The 21,311-nt window shown below is 60.7% G+C and overlaps 3 protein-coding genes and 1 non-coding gene across 8 annotated transcripts; 3 read left to right on the forward strand and 1 right to left on the reverse strand.

Annotated features, from left to right (window-relative positions):
• Nucleotides 1-48: 48 nt before the first annotated feature.
• TRNAS-GCU lies at nucleotides 49-130 on the reverse strand. Its single transcript has one exon. It is a non-coding gene; the product is annotated as a tRNA-Ser (tRNA).
• A 462-nt stretch (nucleotides 131-592) lies between these two features.
• On the forward strand, nucleotides 593-2,859 carry B4GAT1 (beta-1,4-glucuronyltransferase 1). The gene is made up of 2 exons (XM_021685080.1): nucleotides 593-1,760; nucleotides 2,003-2,859. The coding sequence occupies exons 1-2, from the start codon at nucleotides 705-707 to the stop codon at nucleotides 2,192-2,194; spliced, it is 1,248 nt and encodes a 415-aa protein (XP_021540755.1). The 5' UTR covers nucleotides 593-704; the 3' UTR covers nucleotides 2,195-2,859.
• Nucleotides 2,860-3,156: 297 nt separating this feature from the next.
• On the forward strand, nucleotides 3,157-10,526 carry BRMS1 (BRMS1 transcriptional repressor and anoikis regulator). 4 transcript variants are annotated; one of them, XM_021685078.1, is made up of 10 exons: nucleotides 3,157-3,262; nucleotides 6,057-6,202; nucleotides 6,279-6,369; nucleotides 6,517-6,644; nucleotides 6,836-6,915; nucleotides 7,011-7,107; nucleotides 7,664-7,756; nucleotides 8,893-8,957; nucleotides 9,606-9,645; nucleotides 9,979-10,526. In XM_021685078.1, exons 2-10 carry the CDS (start codon nucleotides 6,064-6,066, stop codon nucleotides 9,984-9,986), a joined length of 741 nt encoding a protein of 246 aa, XP_021540753.1. In that variant the 5' UTR covers nucleotides 3,157-3,262; nucleotides 6,057-6,063; the 3' UTR covers nucleotides 9,987-10,526. The 4 variants fall into 4 exon arrangements, with proteins under 4 accessions (XP_021540753.1, XP_021540751.1, XP_021540752.1 ...); XM_021685076.2 differs by having other exon boundaries at nucleotides 8,893-8,954; nucleotides 9,604-9,645; XM_021685077.2 differs by having other exon boundaries at nucleotides 7,044-7,107; nucleotides 8,893-8,954; nucleotides 9,604-9,645.
• Nucleotides 10,527-11,527: 1,001 nt separating this feature from the next.
• On the forward strand, nucleotides 11,528-17,117 carry RIN1 (Ras and Rab interactor 1). 2 transcript variants are annotated; one of them, XM_044919463.1, is made up of 11 exons: nucleotides 11,528-11,641; nucleotides 11,782-11,962; nucleotides 12,068-12,182; nucleotides 12,281-12,353; nucleotides 12,500-12,591; nucleotides 12,714-13,451; nucleotides 13,673-13,674; nucleotides 13,847-13,964; nucleotides 14,250-14,381; nucleotides 14,525-14,676; nucleotides 15,603-17,117. In XM_044919463.1, exons 1-11 carry the CDS (start codon nucleotides 11,556-11,558, stop codon nucleotides 16,074-16,076), a joined length of 2,163 nt encoding a protein of 720 aa, XP_044775398.1. In that variant the 5' UTR covers nucleotides 11,528-11,555; the 3' UTR covers nucleotides 16,077-17,117. The 2 variants fall into 2 exon arrangements, with proteins under 2 accessions (XP_044775398.1, XP_021540750.1); XM_021685075.1 differs by having other exon boundaries at nucleotides 13,659-13,964.
• Nucleotides 17,118-21,311: the final 4,194 nt, after the last annotated feature.

The following is a 21,311-nucleotide window of genomic DNA, read 5'->3' on the forward strand; positions in this document are numbered from 1 at the left end:
CCTCGGGAGGCAGAAAAGTACACCCCCTCACCTCGTGTAAAACACGACCGACGAGGATGGGATTCGAACCCACGCGTGCAAAGCACAATGGATTAGCAGTCCATCGCCTTAACCACTCGGCCACCTCGTCCCACGTAGAGCGCCCTTTTCCATATGCCCTTATCTCTCATCTCCCCGCACCTTCTGGCGCCCCACCCCCCCATCCATTCTTCGGTGTGACTTTCACAGGACCTGACCGAGGGAGAGACAGCGGAAAGAAAGGGACTTTTTGTGTTCCTTCCCGCCCTCCGCAGCCGCGAACCCACGCCATCCTTCACCAAGCTGCAACCAGAGTTCTGCCACGGTTTCCCCTCCCTAAGACGGGGGCGAGCGCGCGGGTGTTTCAGGACGCGCCTGGTCCAGGGGGTCGCACACTGATCGGGAGGGAGGGGTGCGTGTATCCCCGGGAACACGGCAGGCGCGGCCGCGGGCACTTTCAGGGTTTGCAGAGCGCGGCACGGCCGTGCATGCAGTAGCTCCTCCTCGCGCGCAGGGGGCGAGCTGGCGCGCCCCAAGGCCAGCTCGGGCGGGGAAGCTGCGCGAGGCTCGGCTCGCCTCGGCTCGCTTCGGCTGCGCTCGGCAGGCTGCAGTAAATCCGGGCTTGCGGCGGCTGGCAAAGGCTGCGGCCCGGTGGTCCCTGCTGCGCGCTCGGAGCCCCGAGAGCCATGCAGATGTCCTACGCCATCCGGTGCGCCTTCTACCAGCTGCTTCTGGCCGCGCTAATGCTGGTGGCGATGCTGCAGCTGCTCTACCTGTCGCTGCTGTCCGGGCTACACGGGCAGGAGGAGCAAGACCAGTATTTCGAGTTCTTTCCCCCGTCCCCGCGGTCCGTGGACCAGGTCAAGGCGCAGCTCCGCACCGCTCTGGCCTCTGGAGGCGTCCTGGACGCCAGTGGCGACTACCGCGTCTACAGGGGCCTACTGAAGACCACCATGGACCCCAATGACGTGATCCTGGCCACGCACGCCAGCGTGGACAACCTGCTGCACCTGTCGGGCCTGTTGGAGCGCTGGGAGGGCCCGCTCTCCGTGTCGGTGTTCGCGGCCACCAAGGAGGAGGCGCAGCTAGCCACGGTGCTGACCTACGCGCTGAGCAGCCACTGCCCCGATATGCGCGCCAGGGTCGCCATGCACCTTGTGTGCCCCTCGCGCTATGAGGCCGCTGTGCCCGATCCCCGGGAGCCGGGGGAGTTTGCCCTGCTGCGGTCCTGCCAGGAGGTCTTTGACAAGCTAGCCAGGGTGGCCCAGCCCGGGATCAATTATGCGCTGGGCACCAATGTCTCCTATCCCAATAATCTGCTGAGGAATCTGGCTCGTGAGGGGGCCAACTATGCCCTGGTAATCGACGTGGACATGGTGCCCAGCGAGGGGCTGTGGAGGGGCCTGCGGGAAATGCTGGATCAGAGCAAGCAGTGGGCAGGCACAGCACTGGTGGTGCCTGCCTTTGAGATCCGCCGAGCCCGCCGTATGCCCACGAACAAGAACGAGCTGTTGCAGCTCTACCAAGTGGGCGAGGTGCGGCCCTTCTATTACGGGCTGTGCACGCCCTGCCAGGCGCCCACCAACTACTCCCGCTGGGTCAACCTGCCAGAAGAGAGCTTGCTGAGGCCTGCCTATGTGGTGCCCTGGCAGGACCCCTGGGAACCATTCTACGTGGCCGGAGGCAAGGTGCCCACTTTCGACGAGCGCTTTCGCCAGTATGGCTTCAATCGCATCAGCCAGGTGCCCAGGGAGAGGGCATGGGAAATGGGGCAGGAGGAGTGGTGGGCTCTGGGAGCTATGAGTAGTCCTGGATGGAAAGGAGGCAATGAGGCAGGACAGTCGTAGTTCACGAAGTGGTTGGATGGTGTGGAAGATCCAGGATGCTTCCAGAGGAGTGGGGATGCTGGAGAGAGGCTTTAGGGATGTCAGTCTCGGCCCTAGCAGTCTCATCCAACTTCACTGACCTGTCTCTCCTCCAACAGGCCTGTGAGCTGCACGTGGCAGGATTTGATTTCGAGGTGCTGAACGAAGGTTTCCTGGTTCATAAGGGCTTCAAGGAAGCTTTGAAGTTCCATCCCCAAAAGGAGGCCGAAAATCAGCACAATAAGATCCTTTACCGCCAGTTCAAACAGGAGTTGAAGGCCAAGTACCCCGACTCCCCTCGTCACTGCTGAGCCCTTCCCTCCCCTAGTCAGAGAAGTCTCAGCCTCTTCCCTCCTTAGGCCGTCCCTCAGGCCTGACAGGGGTAAGAAATGTCACTCCACTTTACGGTGGTAGCTGTGGTGTTGGAACACTGGACTTGAATATGGGGTGCTGGGATCAAGTCCTAGCTTTACCACAAACTAGCTGTGTGGCCTTGAGCAAATCCCATTTCCTCTCTGAGCCTCAGTTATCCCGTCTGTAAAAAGGGAGGTGAAAATACCTACCTCACAGAACTGTTGGGAGGCTCAGATGAGATGCTATATGTGAACACATTCTGTAAGCTTCGTACAAATGTGAAGTATTATTAATATTATTACAGTATTATTGTTATTATTATTAACAATCTGGGGTGGGTGGGCAGTAGGAGAGTGAAAAGTATGAACGGGGCAGAACTGAGAAGTCGGAGTACTTAACAAAATGGGACTTTTTGGAAAGAAGTCAGGTGAAGGCGTTGAATTTAGTTCTTAGCTTTTGGGCAGAAGCCTAAACTTCCTGGTTCTTCCAGGCCTCCGCCCTCGGGAGCTTTGGAGAAAGGAAGGATCTGCAGATTCTCTGCCAGATCTGTGTTCTCAAATAGGTTGGGCTGGGTTATTTGCCTACCAACGACCACGTGTAAATAAATGAGTGTTCACACCTACAGCTGGCTCCATGACTCTCCTGAACCTGGCGGGCAGGGGGTGGGGTCGTGGCTTCTTCCCTTGAACACGAGGGACGGGGGGGACGGGGAAAAGGAGGTAGCTGCGGCCCAAAGGGAGCCGACCGCAAAGCAAGGAAACCACTAGGGTCTTTTCCACCAGCTGAAGGCCTGCGTGAATTTCGGCCGGTTGCTATGGAGACCGACCTCGCGGTATCCCAGCATGCCTCGCCCCAACTGTCCAATTGTGCTCTCCACCACGGGCGCCTCCTGATAACGTATGCGGAAGTGCGGCGGGCCCCGCCTCCCGGAGTAGAGGGACGGGAGCGACGTTTCCGGGAGCCCGGCAGACGCGGGCACCTCTCAGGGAGTTTCAGACGTCAACTCGGAGGCCCCCCTCCCCGCGGTGCGTAACGCTCCTCAGGGCACCTGGTTCGGCGTCTCTAGCCAGTCGGCCGGAGCTGGCCCAGTGAGGGCCGAAGCGGAGACTTAACCGGCCGGACGCGTGCGGCGCCGCGGGGCCCCTGCTGGCCGCCGAAGAGCCGGCGACTCCCCCCGCCCGCGGCGCCGGCGCAGACGCGAGTGGAACGGGGCGGGAGGGTCCTGGCGCGTAGCGCTGCGCAGGGGTCTGGATTGGCTTTCTCGCGGGAGAAGAATCGGCCTTCCGTAGAGGTCTGCCCTCGAAATGCTGACTTTCTAAAAATATAAATTGCTTGTGTCCAGCGCCTTACAATTTCCTTTTCCATCTTTTACTCCTTGCGATCTTTACAACACTCAGAGTAGCGGTGGTTATCCTCTTTTTGCGCCCGGGGTAAGGAGGGGAGGTTGTGATTTAATTTTGCTCACTCAGTAGAATCAGAGACAGCTGGAGACAAAAGTAAATATATATATATATATATTTAACAATGAAGAGGAATTGCAAATTTGGGGAACTGCAGGAACTCGGGCTTGAGAATGGGAAAGATGAGGCTGGTTTGGAGAACTGAGGTTTTCAGGTCAGATTCAGATCATTGATGAAATCCTTGAGGAATGCGACTAAGCTGCGCCGTGAGCCAGTTATTTTACACATCTCGAATTGTGGCAAGGAAAGGTAACAGAATACTTTGGATTTGCAACCACTACAGGGTCCTGGGGTACCCTGGAAGGTACCAGGAAGTAAAAGCCTGCCTGAAAAAGTGTGCTTTGTTTAGTTTGTATTTGCACGGCCGCCAGTCGTGAAGTTAAGTACTGTGCTGGGTGAGTGAAGTACAGATACCCTGCCCTGGTGAGGCTTACAGCCTGTTTGGACAGACAGACGTGAAGATGGGCAAATAGAGAGGAGATGTAAACAGTAGGGCTTCCTGGAGAGAGTGGTGTCTACACTGATCTAAAGACTACAGAACCGTGCCCAGAGAAGTTGGAAGAACATCACAGTGAAATCAAAGCCTCCAGGAGGCGGAAAGATTAACTGTTGGGAGGACCGTTTAGTCTTCCTCTTTTTTTTTTTTTTTTAAGATTTTATTTATTTATTTGACAGAGAGAGACACAGCGAGAGAGGGAACACAAGCAGGGGGAGTGGGAGAGGGAGAAGCAGGCTCCCTGCAGAGCAGGGAGCCCGATGCGGGACTCGATCCCAGGATCCTGGGATCATCACCTGAGCTGAAGGCAGTAGCTTAACCAACTGAGCCACCCAGGCGCCCTAGTCTTCCTCTTAATTGATCTCTTGGCAGCATTTGGCACTGTGACCATCCTTCCTTCTGAAATTTTTTCTCCCCACGACTGAGTTTCTCTTCCTCTGCCTCTTGCTGATTTCCTTCTCCTTTGCAGGGCTTTCATCACCTGCCCCTTTGGTGGCCCTGGGAGTTCCATCATGGACCTCTTCTCACTCCACACATTCTGCCTTGCTGGTTGCGCCCTCTCCCAAGGCCTGAAGAACTCTATATTAAACGATGACCAGATCTCTGCAGCCCAGATTTCTCTCTGAGGCTTAGACTCATGTGCCCCCACCCCTGCTCCTTCTCTCATTTTGGAGTGTGTGCACATGCTATTCACTCTGCTTGGAATGTTCCCTCCCTGGCCACCTCAGCTCATCTGTCTGAGCCCTCCATGCTGCTGCTGCAGCAAGGATCTTTCTCACTGAAAGCCCTCACTGTTGGAGCAAGCTCCGGGTTCCAGTTAGATGCCTCTCCCATATGCCCCCCCACCCTTCTTAACCCTTGTCACACCACAGTACGGTCTACTTCTCTGCCTCTCTCTCCCAGGAAGCTGTAAACTCCTTGAGGTCAGAGACTCTCTGCCCCCTCATGCCCAGTCTCTACTGTAGTGTCTGATGGTATCTGGCATATATTAGGTCTTTAATAAATCTTAGATGAGTAAATAAAAGAAGGAATGACTAATAGTGTTTATTGTTGCCGAGAAGTCAACTAAGAGAAGTACTAAAGAATACTGGCATTGGGCACCAGGAGGTCGTCTAACGCCACATGATTCATGTCAGCCGAGGGCAATCATAGAGAAATGGAATGGAACACCTGGGAGGTGAAAGAATAGGAACAGCCAGAGCCTTGAAAAGTGTCATTGTGAGGTGGGAAATGGGGAGTGGTTTAGTGGAATAGGGTGAAGTTTTGTGTTTCTGCTATTTCTAAATGGGGGACAATAACCTGAACACATCTGAAGTTTCCTGGGCAGGAGCTGTCAAGAGGGAGCGTTGGAGAAACAGTGGAGAAGGGGGTACTGGTAGCATGAGGCTCCAGAGAAAGCAGAAGGACACGGGCGTTGACCCGGAGCACAGCGAGACAGTGAGAGGATTGCTGAGTGTTCTCAGGAAGAGAAGTGGAGGGCCTTCCAGGTGGAAGGATCAACAGGAAGGGGTGGAGAGGAGGAAGGACTGGTGTACTTAAGGACTGACCCTTAGATGGTAGGGTGAAAGCGCTGGCCCAGTACTTCAGTCTGTGCAGGGCCTTAAATGCCCCATTCACAAGTGTGCGCCCAGTCCCAGAGGCAGTGGGGGAGCCCATCCTTGCTGTTTCCCATCTTACAGACGGTCGCCTTGGCCAGCATTCCCCAGATCGGGATCACCAGCAATGTCCCAGGACGGGAGCATTTCCATGGCTCCCAGGCCTCTGGGAGATGCGCAGACAGGGCCTGGTTTGACTCCCCGCATGGCCACTTTCCTGCTCGGAACTGAGGACAATGATAAGTGATGGCTCCCCTCCTTCTCCCAGAGCGCAGATGCCCGTCCAGCCTCCAAGCAAAGACACAGAGGAGATGGAAGCAGAGGGCGATTCGCCTGCCGAGATGAATGGGGAGGAGGAAGAGAGTGAGGAGGAGCGGAGCGGCAGCCAGACTGAGTCAGAGGAGGAGAGCTCAGGTGAGCCCCCCGACATGGTGCACGCGGGTGCCCAGCCGCTCCTCCTCAGCCAGCGCTGACTGGCCTCTTGTCCTAGAGATGGACGATGAGGACTACGAGCGGCGTCGCAGCGAGTGCGTCAACGAGATGCTGGACCTGGAGAAGCAGTTCTCGGAGCTAAAGGAGAAGTGAGCGTGGGGCGTCTAGGGCTGGGTCTCCCGGCACCCAGGGTGAGGAGGCAGCCGGCCTGGTGCGGGGCAGGGGTGGTCAAGGGTTGGGGAGTGCCGGGCGCTCGGCCACGTGTTTGATAGGCACACACGCCTTTTCCCTCCCAGGTTGTTCAGGGAACGGCTGAGTCAGCTGAGGGTGCGGCTGGAGGAAGTGGGGGCTGAGAGAGCACCTGAGTACACAGAGCCTCTGGGGGGGCTGCAGCGGAGCCTCAAGATCCGCATTCAGGTGGCAGGTCTGTGGGCTGTCCTGTGCTCTAGGGCAGCCCCCAGGCCACCTACCTCTTCCTCTGCCAGAGCCCCTGGCTCTCTGCTCCCTGCTTTTCTCATCCCTGCCCTGACCGGCCCTGCTCCTGGCTCCCCCTTTTGGACACCTGGGTCCCTGGCCAAGCAGGGCTTCCCATCTCCCTCCCCCCCCAATCACTAGGGATCTACAAGGGCTTCTGTCTGGACGTGATCCGGAACAAGTACGAGTGTGAGCTGCAGGGAGCCAAACAGCACCTGGAGGTGAATGTGACTGGGTGCTGGGGTGGGGGGCGGGGGGATGGCGAGCGGAAGTGGCTTGTCCCCGCCGCCCCGCTGAGCGGCTCCGCCCCTTCCAGAGTGAGAAGCTGCTGCTCTACGACACCCTGCAGGGGGAGCTGCAGGAGCGGATCCAGAGGCTGGAGGAGGACCGCCAGAGCCTGGACATCAGCTCTGGTGAGGCTGCCCTAGGTGCCGCTCTCCCCGTGCGCACCCCGTCTGCTGCTCTGCCTGCCCGGGGAGCATGTTGGGGAGTCCGCTTCATGGGGTCACTGTGGGGCCCACAGGGAGCCAGGCACAGAAAGGACCCAGCCCAGGACCTGGCGCGCAGTGGAGGCTCGGCAAGAATGGGTCCCCCTGCCCTCCTCGGCCCCCGCTCTCTTTCCAGAACAGGAGGTGCCATTCTGACACCCCTACACCTACAACAGCCACAGCCCCCTGTGTCCACAGCGCCTGTGTTCGTAGGGGGTCCTAGGGAGGCCCACTGGCCACTAAACAGATGAAGAAACCGGGCTGACAAAAGTACAGGGACCCCTCCCCCAGGCTCGCACAACCATGCCATCCAGCCCTGACCTCAGCTTCCATGCCCCCGGCCCCCGGGGTGCTCTCCACCGCCCTGGGAGGGAGAGGAGGCGGAAGGGCTGGCCCGGCTCCTGTGAGGGACACAGCTGCAAGGGCGGGGTGTCCTGGGAGGGTCAGCACCTTGATCCTGACTCTGGCTCTGGGGGCACAGAGTGGTGGGATGACAAACTGCACGCCAGAAGCAGCGCAAAGACCTGGGACTCCCTGCCAGCCAGCAAGAGGAAGAAGGCTCCTCTCGTTTCTGGTATCCTTCCACCCAGGGCAGCCTGAACCGGGCAGGACATCAGGGTTAAGGGAGGCGAGGGTGGAGAGGGACATGGAAGGCGGAGTCACGCTAGACACATTAGGCAAATCCAACTGTCGGGAATTTTCTGTGACGCCCTGGGTCTCTGCTGGGCCGTGTGGATCATAGAGAAATAGAAGTGTCCACTCAGTGACTCCCCCTAACTTGCTGAGCGAAGTCTTCTTCGAGGCTCTTCTGACTTTCCCACAACATCCCTGACAGGTCCTAGACTTTCCTACCACCACCCCCTCCTCCGCCTGCTCTCGCTTTCCACCCTCTTCTTGGAAAGCTGTGCTGCCTATCTGTGCCTGGTCAGGGCTTGTCTCACATGTTACCTCCTCTGTGAAGCCTCTCCTGGTTTCTCCCCAATGGCAGTGCCTTCTCTCTCCTCTGCACCCCTGTGGCCTAAACTGGGGCACCCACATCCCATACTGTAGTTGCCCCCTGCCCCACCTTAGGCGTGAGCCCCTTCAGCTCAGGGCCTGCTGAGCCCTCATCCCTCCTGGCAGCGCCCAGCACAGACTGGAACGGAATCTGCACGCCCTCCACCCCCACCCCCGGGTACTCTGCGGCCATCAGGCTCTCAGGACACTGGTCACCTAGTGATGGCAGTCGGGTCAGGCAGGGAGGGAGGTGTCTGGGCTGCGAGGACTTGAGGGTGAATGGGAGGTGAGGGCATGGAGACATCAGGTACAGAGTCCAGGAGGACAGAGCAGATGGTCCCCGGATGGGAGTGGGAGACCAAAGGAGGGTTGTCTCCAGGATGGAAGAGACTGAAATCTGTGTGTAGAAGGGGCCAGATGAAGGGACAGGAAGGGGACAGGGAGTAGAGGGAGCAAGGTCCCTGAGTGGGTGGGCTGGGTTTTCACCTCCTGACCTTTACACTGGAGAGAGGGGGAGGGGGAGCCGAAGGGAGGTAGGGGTGAGGCTCAGTATCCCCCACGGACTCATGGAGAGGCCACAGGCCCTGCCCCAAGAACCTGGGAGCCAAGAGGGAGGAGACAGAACCTGAGCTCTAACCTGGGTCCTCAGCCCCCTCCCCGCTGTGACACCTGTCCCCTCCACTGGCCTTCCTGCTTCCTTGACCCCCATTGCAGGTCCTTACATCGTGTACATGCTGCAGGAGATCGACATCCTGGAGGACTGGACGGCTATCAAAAAGGTGGGGCCAGGGCCCCTGCTTCCCTCGTGCAGGTCCCCATCCCTGACACCAGCTTTGGTCTCTGTGGGCTCACCACGCCTGGGCTTCCTGAGGGCCTGGGAGCTCTGCTCAGCCCTCAGCACCTCCTGCCTTTAGCCCAGGTTCCCTGGCATTGCCCTTTTTTTAGAGAGGAAGAGAATGTGTTTGAGTGTGCGAGTGGTGCGGGGGGCGGGGTGCAGAGGGAGAGAGAGAATCCCAAGTAGGGGTCACTCCTAGCACAGAGCCTAATGTGGGGCTCGATCTCATGACCCTGAGATCTTGACCTGAGCAGAAATCAAGAGTCAGATGCTTAACCTACTGAGCCACCCAGGCGCTGGCCTGAGGCTTCCCTGCAGGAGGGTCCTTTTAATCTGTGTCAGCCCCTTCCTCCTTCCAGGGCAGGTTTTGATGGGATGGGAGGGAGGGAAGGCAGCTGTTCTGGGCTGGGCTGGCCTGGTGTCTGTCAGGGGACCACATCAGAGCTTTGCCTAGAAAGGGTCTTATGCCCCCCCCATCTCCATGCTGCACTGACCCAACAGCGCCCCCACCCCAGGGAAACTGATGTGGAGGAGGGTACTTGCCAAGCTGGAGGCAGGCTCTCAAGGGGGGCTTTTCTTCTTACCCACCCAGGCCAGGGCAGCTGTGTCCCCTCAGAAGAGAAAAGCAGATGGTAAGAACCACGGGAGTTGTTCTGCCTCCTGCCACCCCCTCCCCCAGCCCAGCGTCCTGGAAAAGAGCCCAGAAGGAGGCAGTGGTTATGTCAGATCAGTGGCCCCAGTTAGAATGGTTTGGGGAGTGGGAGCTGCCGGGGTGGGCTAGGGAAGCTCTAGGTCGATGGGGCTGGGGGATGAAGCTCCCTGCACCCGGGACTGGTCAGGGAGGGCTGGAATGCTGGGCCTGTAGAGCTGCCCTGGGCCAGCCTGAGGCTGTTCCTCTCAGCCCCCCATAGGCAGTGGTGTTCCCCTCTGGGTTCAGCTTTTCACCTGCAGTGCATCTTCCTTAGGACCATGACCATGCTGTTCAGAGCCAAGGGGCCCCTCGGGGCAGCTGTCAGCAAAGCCAGGATTCGCATTTTCCTGCTATGGGAAGGCAGACTGACAAGCCCCTCGGGGTCTGTCCAGCCAGCTCCCCGGTGCTGCTGCTGGACCTTCCCCTCCAGCTGTCGCTGGTCCGGACCCCTCTGCCCTCCTCGGAGGCCTGCACAGCTGTGGCCCAGAGCTGCCCTAGCCAGGCAAGACTGTCTCCTCCATCCCCAGTGAGCGCACCACCTCCCCCTCCCAAAGAGCAGCCTCCTTGGTGCCCTCCTAGACAAAGAAGATGTGGCTCATCTTAAGCCAAAGCAACATCCTTCCTGCTGTCCTTGGACCAGTTGCTGAGCCAGTGAGCTGGGCCCCACTCTGTGGGAACTCTGAGCCAGACATTATATTTTGGGGGCCTGTCTCCCCTCGCTGTTGTTGGAGGTGAGAAGGCAGGCTCCCCGGGTCTTCTCAAGGAGGTTCTTGGTGTCTCCCAGATTGCAGGGACTGGAATTAAAATCTCTCCTGGGACTCTGGCGTGACCTGTGTGTGTCTGATTTACCTTGCAAGAGAATCAGGGCTCCCCAGGGGAGTGCCTGAGTCAGGCGGGCTCTCCTGGAGTCCCTGGTACCTCCCCTCACTACCGGGCAGGAGCCAACCTACTCTGAGTTGGGGTATTGGGAGGGGCAGGGGGGACTCGCCCACCACACCTCCCAGAGGTGGGGGAGTGAGCCCTGGCCGACCAAGGGCTCCTGAGCCAAGTCTGAAGCAACACGTGGCACAGACAGACCATGTGTCCTGGGGTGGGGCAGGCAGCTATGTGCTCCGGGCTGGGAGACTGGGTCACGTCTGCACCTGCCCCAGTCCCTTGGCGGATTGGTAAGGCAGGCTGGCAGGGCCTGTGTGCGTAGGAGGCAGCTGGCGGCACCCTGTGTGCTGACGACCTCACAACCAACCCCCCCCCCCCCCCGTTCAGCGCCGCGTGTTAGAACCACCCCCAGAACCTCAGTTAAGGAAAGGGGTTAGTTTCCATGGAGACACAGCATCCTTTCTCCATGGCAACCTGAAATCTCAAAACCCAAGTTAGGCTCAGGACTGAGTCATCTGTGACCAGTAGGGGGTGCTCTCCCACTGGGCTGACCCCAGGGCCACGCACAGATGAGCCACTGACCACAGACTTAAAGGTGACCGGGGGCCAAACTGGGGCCTGTGGGGACCCAGATGGGCCCTGCTTAACCCCTTCCTGCCTGCTTGTGTGGTTTGAGGAGGCCGGTAAGGCTCCGTGATACACCATGTGGAGGTGGCAGCCCTACAGCTGGGGCTCTAGGAAGGGCGCTTGCACGCACAGGACCCCTGCCCCCTGATGCTGGACCCAGAACAGAGAGGAAGCAGGCTCGGCCCGGGCTGAGTGGACACACAAGAGTTAACTGGTGGGGCGTGACAGGGCGAACCGCCCTCAGGAAGTGTTACTCACCGCCGGGAATGTGAGCGCTCTTGCCTCGGGGGCTGGATTCCCTTCCTGAGTCCTGGGAGAAACCGGGAGAAACCAAAGGAGCTCCCAGCCATGGAAACCCCTGGGGAGCCAGGAGCTGGACCTCTCGGAGCCCCCAGCCTGTCCAACTTTGCACCTGGGCGCCCGGAGAGAGAAAAGTTAGTGAAGTTGGAAGGGCAGCCTGGTGGGGCGGGGAGGGGTGGCAGAGCAGGGTCCGTCCCAGGGCAGAGGAGGGGGAGAGGGTGAAGCAAGGGTCCCACCCCCTGATGCCCTGCTCAAGTCTGCCGCCCGCCCGCAGGCCAGCCGAGGACCCGCCGTACGACGTGCCGGGGGCCAGTGGGCGGCAGGCGGGCGGGCCCCAGCAGCCTGGGCGCACCGTGAGCCTGCGGGAGCGCTTGCTGCTCACGCGGCCCGTGTGGCTGCAGCTGCGGGCCAACGCGGCGGCCGCACTGCACGTGCTGAGGACCGAGCCCCCGGGGGTGAGTCGTGCCCCTGACCCCAGCACCGGCCGGCGGGGGCGGTGGGGGGAGAGAGGGAGAGGCTGGACACGGAGGTGCCGAGCCTGCGACCCCTGTCCCTTGCAGACGTTCCTGGTGCGGAAATCTAACACTCGCGGGTGCCAAGCCCTGTGCGTGCGGCTGCCCGAGGCCGGTGGCTCCTCCTTTGTCTCTAGCCACTACATCCAGGAGAGCCCTGGGGGTGAGCGGGACTGGCCTGGGGGGGGAAGGGGCTGGAAGCCGTCAGGGCCGGGCGGCAGGGGTGTTTCCCAGAGAACAACCGCACTTTCCATCTCTCAGGCGTCTCCTTGGAGGGCTCAGAGCTCATGTTCCCAGACCTGGTCCAGCTCATCTGCGCCTACTGCCATACCCGGTGAGCCTGGCCACAGGGTGGCTGGTGTCCGTTGGTCCCAGCTCCCTGGGACAGTCTGTCCTCCCAACCCCTGCAGGTCCTGTCAGCCCCCAGAGCCCTGAGCATCCCTCACACCCCTGGCTTTCTGTTTCCCTCTCTGGCCTCAGGGACATCCTTCTCGTCCCACTCCAGCTCCCCAGAGCCATCTGCCAGGCAGCCACCCACAAGGAACTCGAAGCCATCTCCCATCTGGGCATTGGTAAGGGCTCTTCTGCTGCCCATTGCACAGATAGACAAGCTGAGGCCAAGAAGAAAAGGGAAGGCATACGGGCACATGGCACCCTCCCCAAACCTCCCTGAGGCCCCAATTGGTTTCCCTAGAGTTCTGGAGCTCCTCCCTCAACACCAAGGCTCAGCCGGGCCCATCTGAAGGCCAGCTGCTGCCCCGGCTGAAGCCCCGGTCCCCGCAAGAGCTGGACCAGGGCACAGGAGCCGCCCTGTGCTTCTTCAATCCCCTGTTCCCAGGGGACCTGGGCCCCACCAAGCGGGAGAAATTCAAGAGGAGCTTCAAAGTGCGTGTGTCCACGGAGACTTCCAGTCCTCTGTCACCACCTGCCGTGCCACCTCCCCCAGTCCCCGTGCTGCCAGGTGCAGCCCCCAACCAGACAGAAAGCTTACCCCCTCGCCAGCTTCTGCGAAGGGAGAGCTCAGTGGGGTACCGTGTGCCAGGGGGCGCCAGGCCCAGCCTCCCCCCCCTGCCCTCCCTCCAGGAGGTAGACTGCGGCTCCCCCAGCAGCTCGGAAGAGGAGGGGGTGCCGGGTTCCCGGGGAAGCCCAGCGACCTCCCCCTGCCTGGGCCGCCGGCGGCCCCTGCTTCGGTCCATGAGCGCTGCCTTCTGCTCCCTGCTGGCACCCGAGCGGAAGGTGGGCCGAGCAGCCTCGGCGCTGACGCAGGACCGACACACGGCTGTGGGCCAGCTAGTGCAGGACCTACTGACCCAGGTGCGGGCTGGCCCTGAGCCCCGGGAGCTGCAGGGGGTCCGAGAGGCGCTGAGCCGGGCCCGGGCCATGCTGAGCGCGGAGCTGGGCCCTGAGAAGCTGCTGCCGCCCGAGAGACTGGGTGAGACCCCGGGGCCGGGCTCCACAGGCTCAGGTCACCTCTCCCCTCCCCCGTTAACTCCAGCTCTTCCCATTCCCCGCCTCTCTCCCGCTCTTCTCCCGTCTCACCGAGATTCCTCCTCCTCTTCGTCCCTCTCTCTCCCTGACTACAGCCCCGTCCCGGGGGCCCCTACTCACGTCCCTGACCCTGCCCGCCTCTCCTCCGCAGAACACATCTTGGAGAAGTCGCTGCATCGCTCCGTGCTCAAGCCTCTCCGGCCTATCCTGGCGGCCCGCCTGCGGCGCCGGCTTTCCGCCAATGGCTCCCTGGGCCGCCTGGCTGAAGGCCTCCGCCTGGCCCGGGCCCAGGGCCCTGGAGCCTTCGGGTCCCACGTGAGCCTGCCCTCCCCTGTGGAGATGGAGCAGGTGCGCCAGAAGCTGCTGCAGCTGCTCCGGGCCTACTCTCCCAGCGCCCAGGTCAAGCGGCTCCTGCAGGCTTGCAAGCTGCTCTACACAGCCCTGAGGACCCACGCGGGTACGCCCCCTCCTGCCCCCCCTGCCCAGTCAGAGGCAGGCCCCCCAGAGATTCCAGAATGGCACAGCAGGAGGCGGGGATGGGTCCAACACTCCCATCTCAGAGATGGTGCAACCGAGGCCCAGAGACTAGAGCATCCTCTCCCCAGCCCCTGTCTGTGGTTGCCATAGAGACCACATCACCCCAGGCCCAGCAGGTGGAAGGAAGGGTCACTGAGACATGGAGTGGACACCCGACCCTGGGGCCCCAGAGGAGTCTGAAGCTTCCTCCTCTACCACCCCCCAGGGGAGGGCGCAGGGGCGGACGAGTTCCTCCCGCTGCTAAGCCTTGTCCTGGCCCAGTGCGACCTTCCCGAGCTGCTGCTGGAGGCCGAGTACATGTCGGAGCTGCTGGAGCCCAGCCTGCTCACGGGAGAGGGTGAGGGAGCGCCTCCCCGTGCCACCTCCCTGTCTGTGTGGGACTGGGTGCTTAGGGGCTGCATGGCCCCCAGGAAGTGGTGGGGGGGTGGCCAAGTGTCCCCTACCCTCAGCCTGAGCTGCATTCTTCCCCTTGTGTCCCAGGCGGTTACTATCTGACCAGCCTCTCGGCCAGCCTGGCCCTGCTGAGTGGCCTGGACCAGGCCCACACCCTCCCCCTGAGCCCCTCACAGGAACTACAGCGCTCCCTCAGCCTCTGGGAGCAGCGCCGCCTGCCCGCCACCCACAGCTCCCAGGTAACAGGGCCTCCACGTCAGCCACCCTGAACCACCCGGCCCCTGGGGCGCGGTGGGGGTGGCGGGGTTCTGGCACCATCCTGCACAGTCCTCTCCTTTTCCTAGTGAGACCTAGCAGGGGAGAGGCTACTCCTACATCACCCTGTCACAGAAGCAGCATCCTGTGTGGACGTCCAGGCCTAGCTTTTCTCGAGAGGGATCCATGTGCTCTAGGGGCTCAGCCCTGCAGCTTGATAGAAACTCAAATTAGGACCGTTATTACCCCATTTTACAGATGAGGAAACGGAGACATGACATGGAGGGGGAAAGGGACACGGGTGGCAAGCTCAAGCCCCAAATCCTGGCTTCCGGCCCCCAACTGGGGCTCTGCCCTCCCCTGGAGTGAGGCTCCCAGCCCGTGCTCCCCTCACTCTCCTCTCATCCAGTCAAGGGACCCTTCCTAGCCTTGGTTAAGAGTTTAGACCCTGTAGCCAGATGCCGGCTTTAAATCCTGGCTCTGCTACTTTCTATTTCCAGGAGCTTGGGCAAGTCACGTAACCTCTTTGTGCCTCGATATCCTCATCTATAAAATGAGGCAACAGGACTTATCTCCTGGGGTCGATGTGTGGATGAAATGAGTGAATGCAGGACAAGTGCTTAGGGCACGGGGGAAGGTTCCGAGTAGGGTTGTCAGGCTCCGGAGAGCTGCTGGGGCCACCCTTCCTGCCAGCCTGCAGCTCTGACTCACTAGCCAAGGCAGATCTCACCTTTCCTCAGAGCCCCGCTTGTAGCATCCCTTGTCCAAAAAGCTTTTGTCTCTTGGCTGTATCCCTGGATTTATACCACCGCACCCTGTCCCTACAAAGCCTACCCTGGGACCTCAAGCTTTGCAGCCAGATATAGACCAGGCAGGACTGAGCTCTTGCTTTGCTTCTCCTCCTACACAGCACCTCCTCCGAGTAGCCTACCAGGACCCCAGCAGTGGCTGCACCTCCAAGACCCTGGCTGTGCCCCCAGGGGCCTCGATTGCCACCCTGAACCAGCTCTGTGCCACCAAATTCCGAGTGACCCAGCCTAACACATTTGGCCTCTTCCTGTACAAGGAGCAGGGCTACCACCGTCTGCCCCCTGGAGCCCTGGCCCACAGGCTCCCCGCAACTGGCTACCTTGTCTATCGCAGGGCGGAGCGGCCTGAGACCCAGGGGGCCTCACCTGGGACCTCACCAGAGGACAGCAGCGGGGAGCTAGAGGCAGGAGGCAGGGAGGAGGAGAAGGGGGGCGGGGGAGATGGGGACATCCAGGTCAAAGCTGATCCTGGGGACAGCAGGGGAGAGTCTGAGACCGTTGCGGAGAGGGCCAGGGGGGCCCCGGCTCAGCCAGGGGGGCCAGAGGCTGAGGGAAGCCGGGCAGCAGAGGAGTAGCAGGAAGTGGTCAGAAGGGTCATTTGGGACAGAAAACTCTGAGCCTGCGGGGAAGGCCTTTCAGAGCCGTCAGCCCCACCCCTCGCAGGCTTCCCCACCCCAGGCTGCTCCTGTGTCTGCCACCACCTCCATCTGACACTTAGCTCTGTGATCACACCTGCAGGGGTCGTGCGTGCCTGGCCTGGCTGCGTCTGGAACACTGGAATCAAGTTGAGGGGCTTTGAGGGACCCCAAACCATGGGCTCAGGCCCTTTGCCTCTCTCCCTTCCCTCCCCGCTAGAGGCCAGCCAGCCTTCAGTGCTGAGTGTGCCCAGCAGGGGACAACCCCAACAGGAGCCCAGCCTCTGGCAACCCCTCCTGGCTGGGGCCTTCAAGGCTCTGAAAGGCTTCACCTGCTCCTGGGTGTTGGGAGGATTCAGGGAGCCAACAACGACTCAGAGCCCAGGCCCAGGCCAGCCGTAGCCCAGCTGGAGGACTGGCAGCTCCAGACTTAAGTGTCCTGGAAAGAGAGGGTGCAGTTGCCGCCCTGCCTTCTCCCCCGAGTCCCCCAGTTTCTCTGCACTGAAGCCTTCTGGACCTCACAAGAGCTTCTGGAGGCTGGGCATGGCTTACTACACACTGAGGTTTGGGAAAGAGACTCCTAAGATACCGATCGCACAGCCGGCCATTGCAGGTTCCCCGCCCAAACCAGGTGTCAGACTCCAACTAAGCGCCCTTTATTCTAAACCACCGATAAATTAACCCTAAGGGCCCTTCAGCCCCAAGGCAGGGCCTAGAGCGGGGATCCAACGGAGCGAAGAAAATGCCAACAATTACCACAAGGGGGTGCGCGTGGCCCAGGAAGTGGCCAGTGGGTAATTCCGAGGGGCGAGGGCATCTCCAGGGCTGCAGCGCGGCAGGTGGTCAGAGGCCCCGTGCTCTTGCAGCCACCCGGCAACCTGGGGTCAGTGCGGGGGGCCAGCACCGCCGGCCCTCAGCTCCCTTGGAGTCGGGGACCTGGGTGAAGCAAACTCCAGGGGTATCACTCCCTGGGAAGGAACTGTCCCCTGATGGAAGGAGGACCCCAGCCAGTCTCTGGGGCACTCCCTCAGGTGCTGAGCACAAAGGGACATCGGCCCACATGTGAGACAGACATGACAACTGGAAGGTAGAAATCCTGGACATTGGGATTTCTGACAGTCCAGAGACAGATACCACCAAATTTGGGGGCAGGGCTCCCAAATGTTTCTCTAGGACCACCAGCAGCTCTTACCTCCCCACTTCCACCCCCAACTCTAAGCTTCTTGCTGGTAGGGAGTCTCCCCTTTTGTATGTCTTTCCTCCCTATCCACCCCCCCACCCCATGGTGCCTGCATAGGCACTCAATAAATGCCGTCCCCTGATTGGAGTTTGATAAATAAGAGTGAAGGGCAATGAGGTGGGGAGCTGGGAGGTTAAGTGGGGGCCTGGGTTCTGGGAACCAAACACAGGATGTCTCAAGTTCAGTTCCAGAGGAAAACCTAGAACGGTTGCCAGGGGTGCTCAGAGAACCCCGGATATGGAGCTGGTCTCATGGGAACTGGGACAGGCAGAGGCTTCTGAGCCCCTTCCTTGGGGGCCTCTGCAAGCCCCTCCTAATCCCTTACTGTGCTCAGTCCCAGTTCCAGGCTCTGGGAATTTAGCACCCCCCAGCAGTGGCTTCTCAGAGCACTGCTGGGCCCTGCCTGCTACTGAGCCTTTTGGTTTTTCTTCTCAAGACATTGTGCTTGGTCAGGGGCCGAGGCCAGGTAACTCAGCATGATCGAGGGTCACCATCTGGGGGTGGGGACTCTGAGCAGGGCAGGCAATGAGAGGCCCATCTAGGTCTGATCTCACCCCCATTTTACAGATGAGCAAACAGGCTTGCTCAGGGAAAGCGGCTTAGTACAGGGCAAAGAGCTGGGACACCGGGTTCTGTGGAGCTTCGGGATTCTGCCATCCTCCAAAACAGAAGCGCTCATTGACTCATCCTCTCGGGAATAATCGACTGTGTCCGAATGGACCAAGGACCAAGCACCCCCAGCCCCAGCCAGAGGGAAACAGGCGTAATCTGGCAAGAACAGCGCGACCTGTGCGAGCGTCGGGATTCAGCGCCGCCCCTCCCTCACGCTGCCTCCCACCTTTGGCCTTCTGGAAAAGGAAGTCACGCGAGAGGTGCCGCGTGACTTCTACCTGTCCTAAGGTCCTCCCAGGGGCCAGACCCAGCAGACACCCCTCAGGCTGGCTTGCCCAGCCGCGCTGCTGCAGAGCCGGACTGGAAGTCCGGCGTTTGCCTCGCAAGCAGCAGCGAGGTCCCTTCCTCGCTTGGAAATGTTGCTCTTATCACCCCCAGAGGCGCCACCGCTCCCTGTGTGAGTTTATGGTCTGTCTTCCCCACTGGGCCTGAGCCAAGTCAGCCTTGTTCGCCTCTAAATCTCGGGGGCCTAGAACAATGCGTGGCCCAGAACTGGCACTTAGTAGATGGAGGTGGAATGATTGATTGGGGAAGACGCAGCCTAAACGGTTCCTCCGAGTTCCTGGGGCTGGGGCGGCGCATTCTCCATCGCTGCCGCCAGGGGGCGAGCATGCCCGTTCCCAGGCACATGCCAGGCCCCCTTCTTGAGGGAGGCCACCGGGCACTCGGAGGGCCTGCACCCGGCCTGGTGCCAGGGTGGGGAAGCATCCCCGCAGTGGGGCCCTGGGCTCGTTCTGTGAACGGGAGTCCTGCCAACAGAGGTTGGGAAGGGGAGCCGGGAGCCAGGGCCTGTGGAGTGGCCCGGGGAGAGGGGCCCCGGGAGGGGTGGGGAGAAAGGCAGTCATTGAGACCCACACCACCACCCTCACTCACCGTCAACGCAGAGCATTTAACACCGTGCCATGGTCTCGTGACCCATGTTCGCCCCCCTCCAGTTTAACACACAGAAACATCTGGACTCCTGTTTGCACACACAATTTGTGACATCCTGTAGGCTACGGTCATGTGCAGAACACCTGGGCACCCCCAGCCTTAACAGGAACACTCAGAGTGTTGGGAACACCTGGAGACTGTTGGCCACTCATGCCCTGCGGGATGGGACACGGTGACACACATGGACCCCTCCTCTGAGCCACACCCTGACAGACATCCCCAGATCTGCAAGCTCACAGACGTTCCCTCAACACCCTCCCTGCCTCTCGGGTTCAGAGTGTGACTCGGTGACACACATCCATGGGGACAGGCTGACACACAGACGTGGTGAGTGCTACACAGGGATTCGGCGACATACAGCTACCCGGGTAGCACCGCCAAGCCCCCCACTCAGACACGGTACGTGGGCTTGCTTCTCAGGCTGCACAGGCATAGGAAGTATACACACGCGCACACGCACGCACATGCACACGCGCACGCACATGCACGCACACACATGTGCACACGCACACATGCGCATACACGCACATACTTTCATACTTCTGATCGTGCAGAAGAGGTCCAAGCCCTGATCCCGACTAATCGCACTCCAGCCCCGGCCTATCCCAGCCACACTCAGCCACTCCAGTCCGTGGTGGACGCTGGTGGGGGCTGGAAGTTGCTGAGAAGACCCCCATGGGGGTTGTGGCAACCCCAGTGGCCAGGAAGGAGGCAGAGGCCGGCAGTACTGGGCGGGGAGGCCTGAGCTCATCAGATTCCAGCCTGAGTGATTCACGGGAAGCGCCTGGGGAGGATCTGGGAGGGTAGGGGTAGTGACCCAGGGGCTGGGGCTTTGGGGGCCTGGGTGGGCTTCCGACTAGAAAGGATCTTGGGTCCGGAGCAAGCCTCTAGTCTGGGAGGGGGCTTCCTGAAGGGTGGCCCAGCCTGAGGGGTGTCTGCTGGGTCTGGCCACTGGGAGGGCCTTAGGACAGGAGCTGAGCCCACAGGATGAGACAATCGGCCCCTCCCGCCCTCCCCACCCGGGGCCTGGGCCCCTGACCCCACGCCTTCCCAGCCGCAACAGCTGGGTGTCTTTAGCAGGGGTTAGGCCAAGGGTGGGGGGCAGGGGTGGGGTGACCTTCACGGCCATCTTGGCCCCTTGGGCCCTCAGGCCGGCAGCCGGAGTGGACCCCAGAGACCCTGAGGGACTGGACCCGGCTGGCCCAGTCAGGGCTCACAGGGTTACAGACCCTCGCTGCCCTGCCAGGCCAGGCCTCTGCCAGAGAGCCGAGAACACACGGCTGTCCCAGCGCCAGGGATGTTTTCCTGCTGAGATGGAGCCCTCTGCTCCTGCCACCTCCTGAGCCCCCTGCCTCCCTGGCTGGGCTGATGCTCAGAGGACCCGGCAGCTCCTTCAGGGTGACAGGAAGAAAGGATGGGGCTGGAGGCAGGACAGGGGTTGTAGGAAGTGCCTTTCTTGGAACTCTGCACCAAAATAGCCTGTTCTGTCCCCACTCTAGGTCTCAGTGTCCCATGGGGGAGATAAGTGTCACCAAGGAGACCCTCACCAGGGAGGGGCCTGAGCTGACCTTAATTGGGCTTTGGCTCACCACCCCCTTCCCCTCTCCTACCTCCACTGGCCCCCACCAAGCCTGCCTCAGGCTCCGCTCCACTTTGAAGTCCTAACATAAATATCATGTCTGCTTGGGTTCCCCTTCCTGGCCTGGTCACAGCCCCCAGACCTGGCTCCCACCCCAGCCAGCCCTGGGGGTGCGTGCCGGGGGAGAGGAGGGAGGCCTGGACCACCCAGGGAAGGGGGCGAGCCAGAGACGCTGGAACAGGAATGGGGAGACAGGGGGCAGACACCAGAGGCAGACAGGGAAGATACGGAAGTGGGCAGAGAACAGAGAGACAGACCTGAAAAACCAACAAGTGACAATCCTGGGGACAGGGGAGGAGACAGAGAGACCCCAGAGAGTGACAGGAGCGCTGGAGACGCCTGACTGCAGAGAGGGAAGAGAGAGGACGAGAAACAGTGCGAGGGACAGTGAGACCCCAGAGATCCCTGGGGCAGCGAGAGGGCCGGAAAAGAAGGGAAAGTTCCAGGGTGCAGGTGGAGATGGGGATGCTGAGACTGGGGTAGCAGAGGGAAGGACACAGGGGCTAACGGGTTCCCAGCATACAGGATTTGCAGTGCTGAGACCAGGAGAGTCCCCAGCAAACTGGGACAAGTTGGTCACCCTCGGTAGCAGGCTTCTGCCAGATGCCTCAGGGACCACAGAGTCCCCACCCTCACAGCCAAAGAGCAGCAGAGGAAGGACAGGAACAGCAAAGGTCCCAGCTGTCCCCTC

The sequence above is a fragment of the Neomonachus schauinslandi genome, chromosome 11, assembly GCF_002201575.2.
Source record: "Neomonachus schauinslandi chromosome 11, ASM220157v2, whole genome shotgun sequence".
NCBI lineage: Eukaryota > Metazoa > Chordata > Mammalia > Carnivora > Phocidae > Neomonachus > Neomonachus schauinslandi.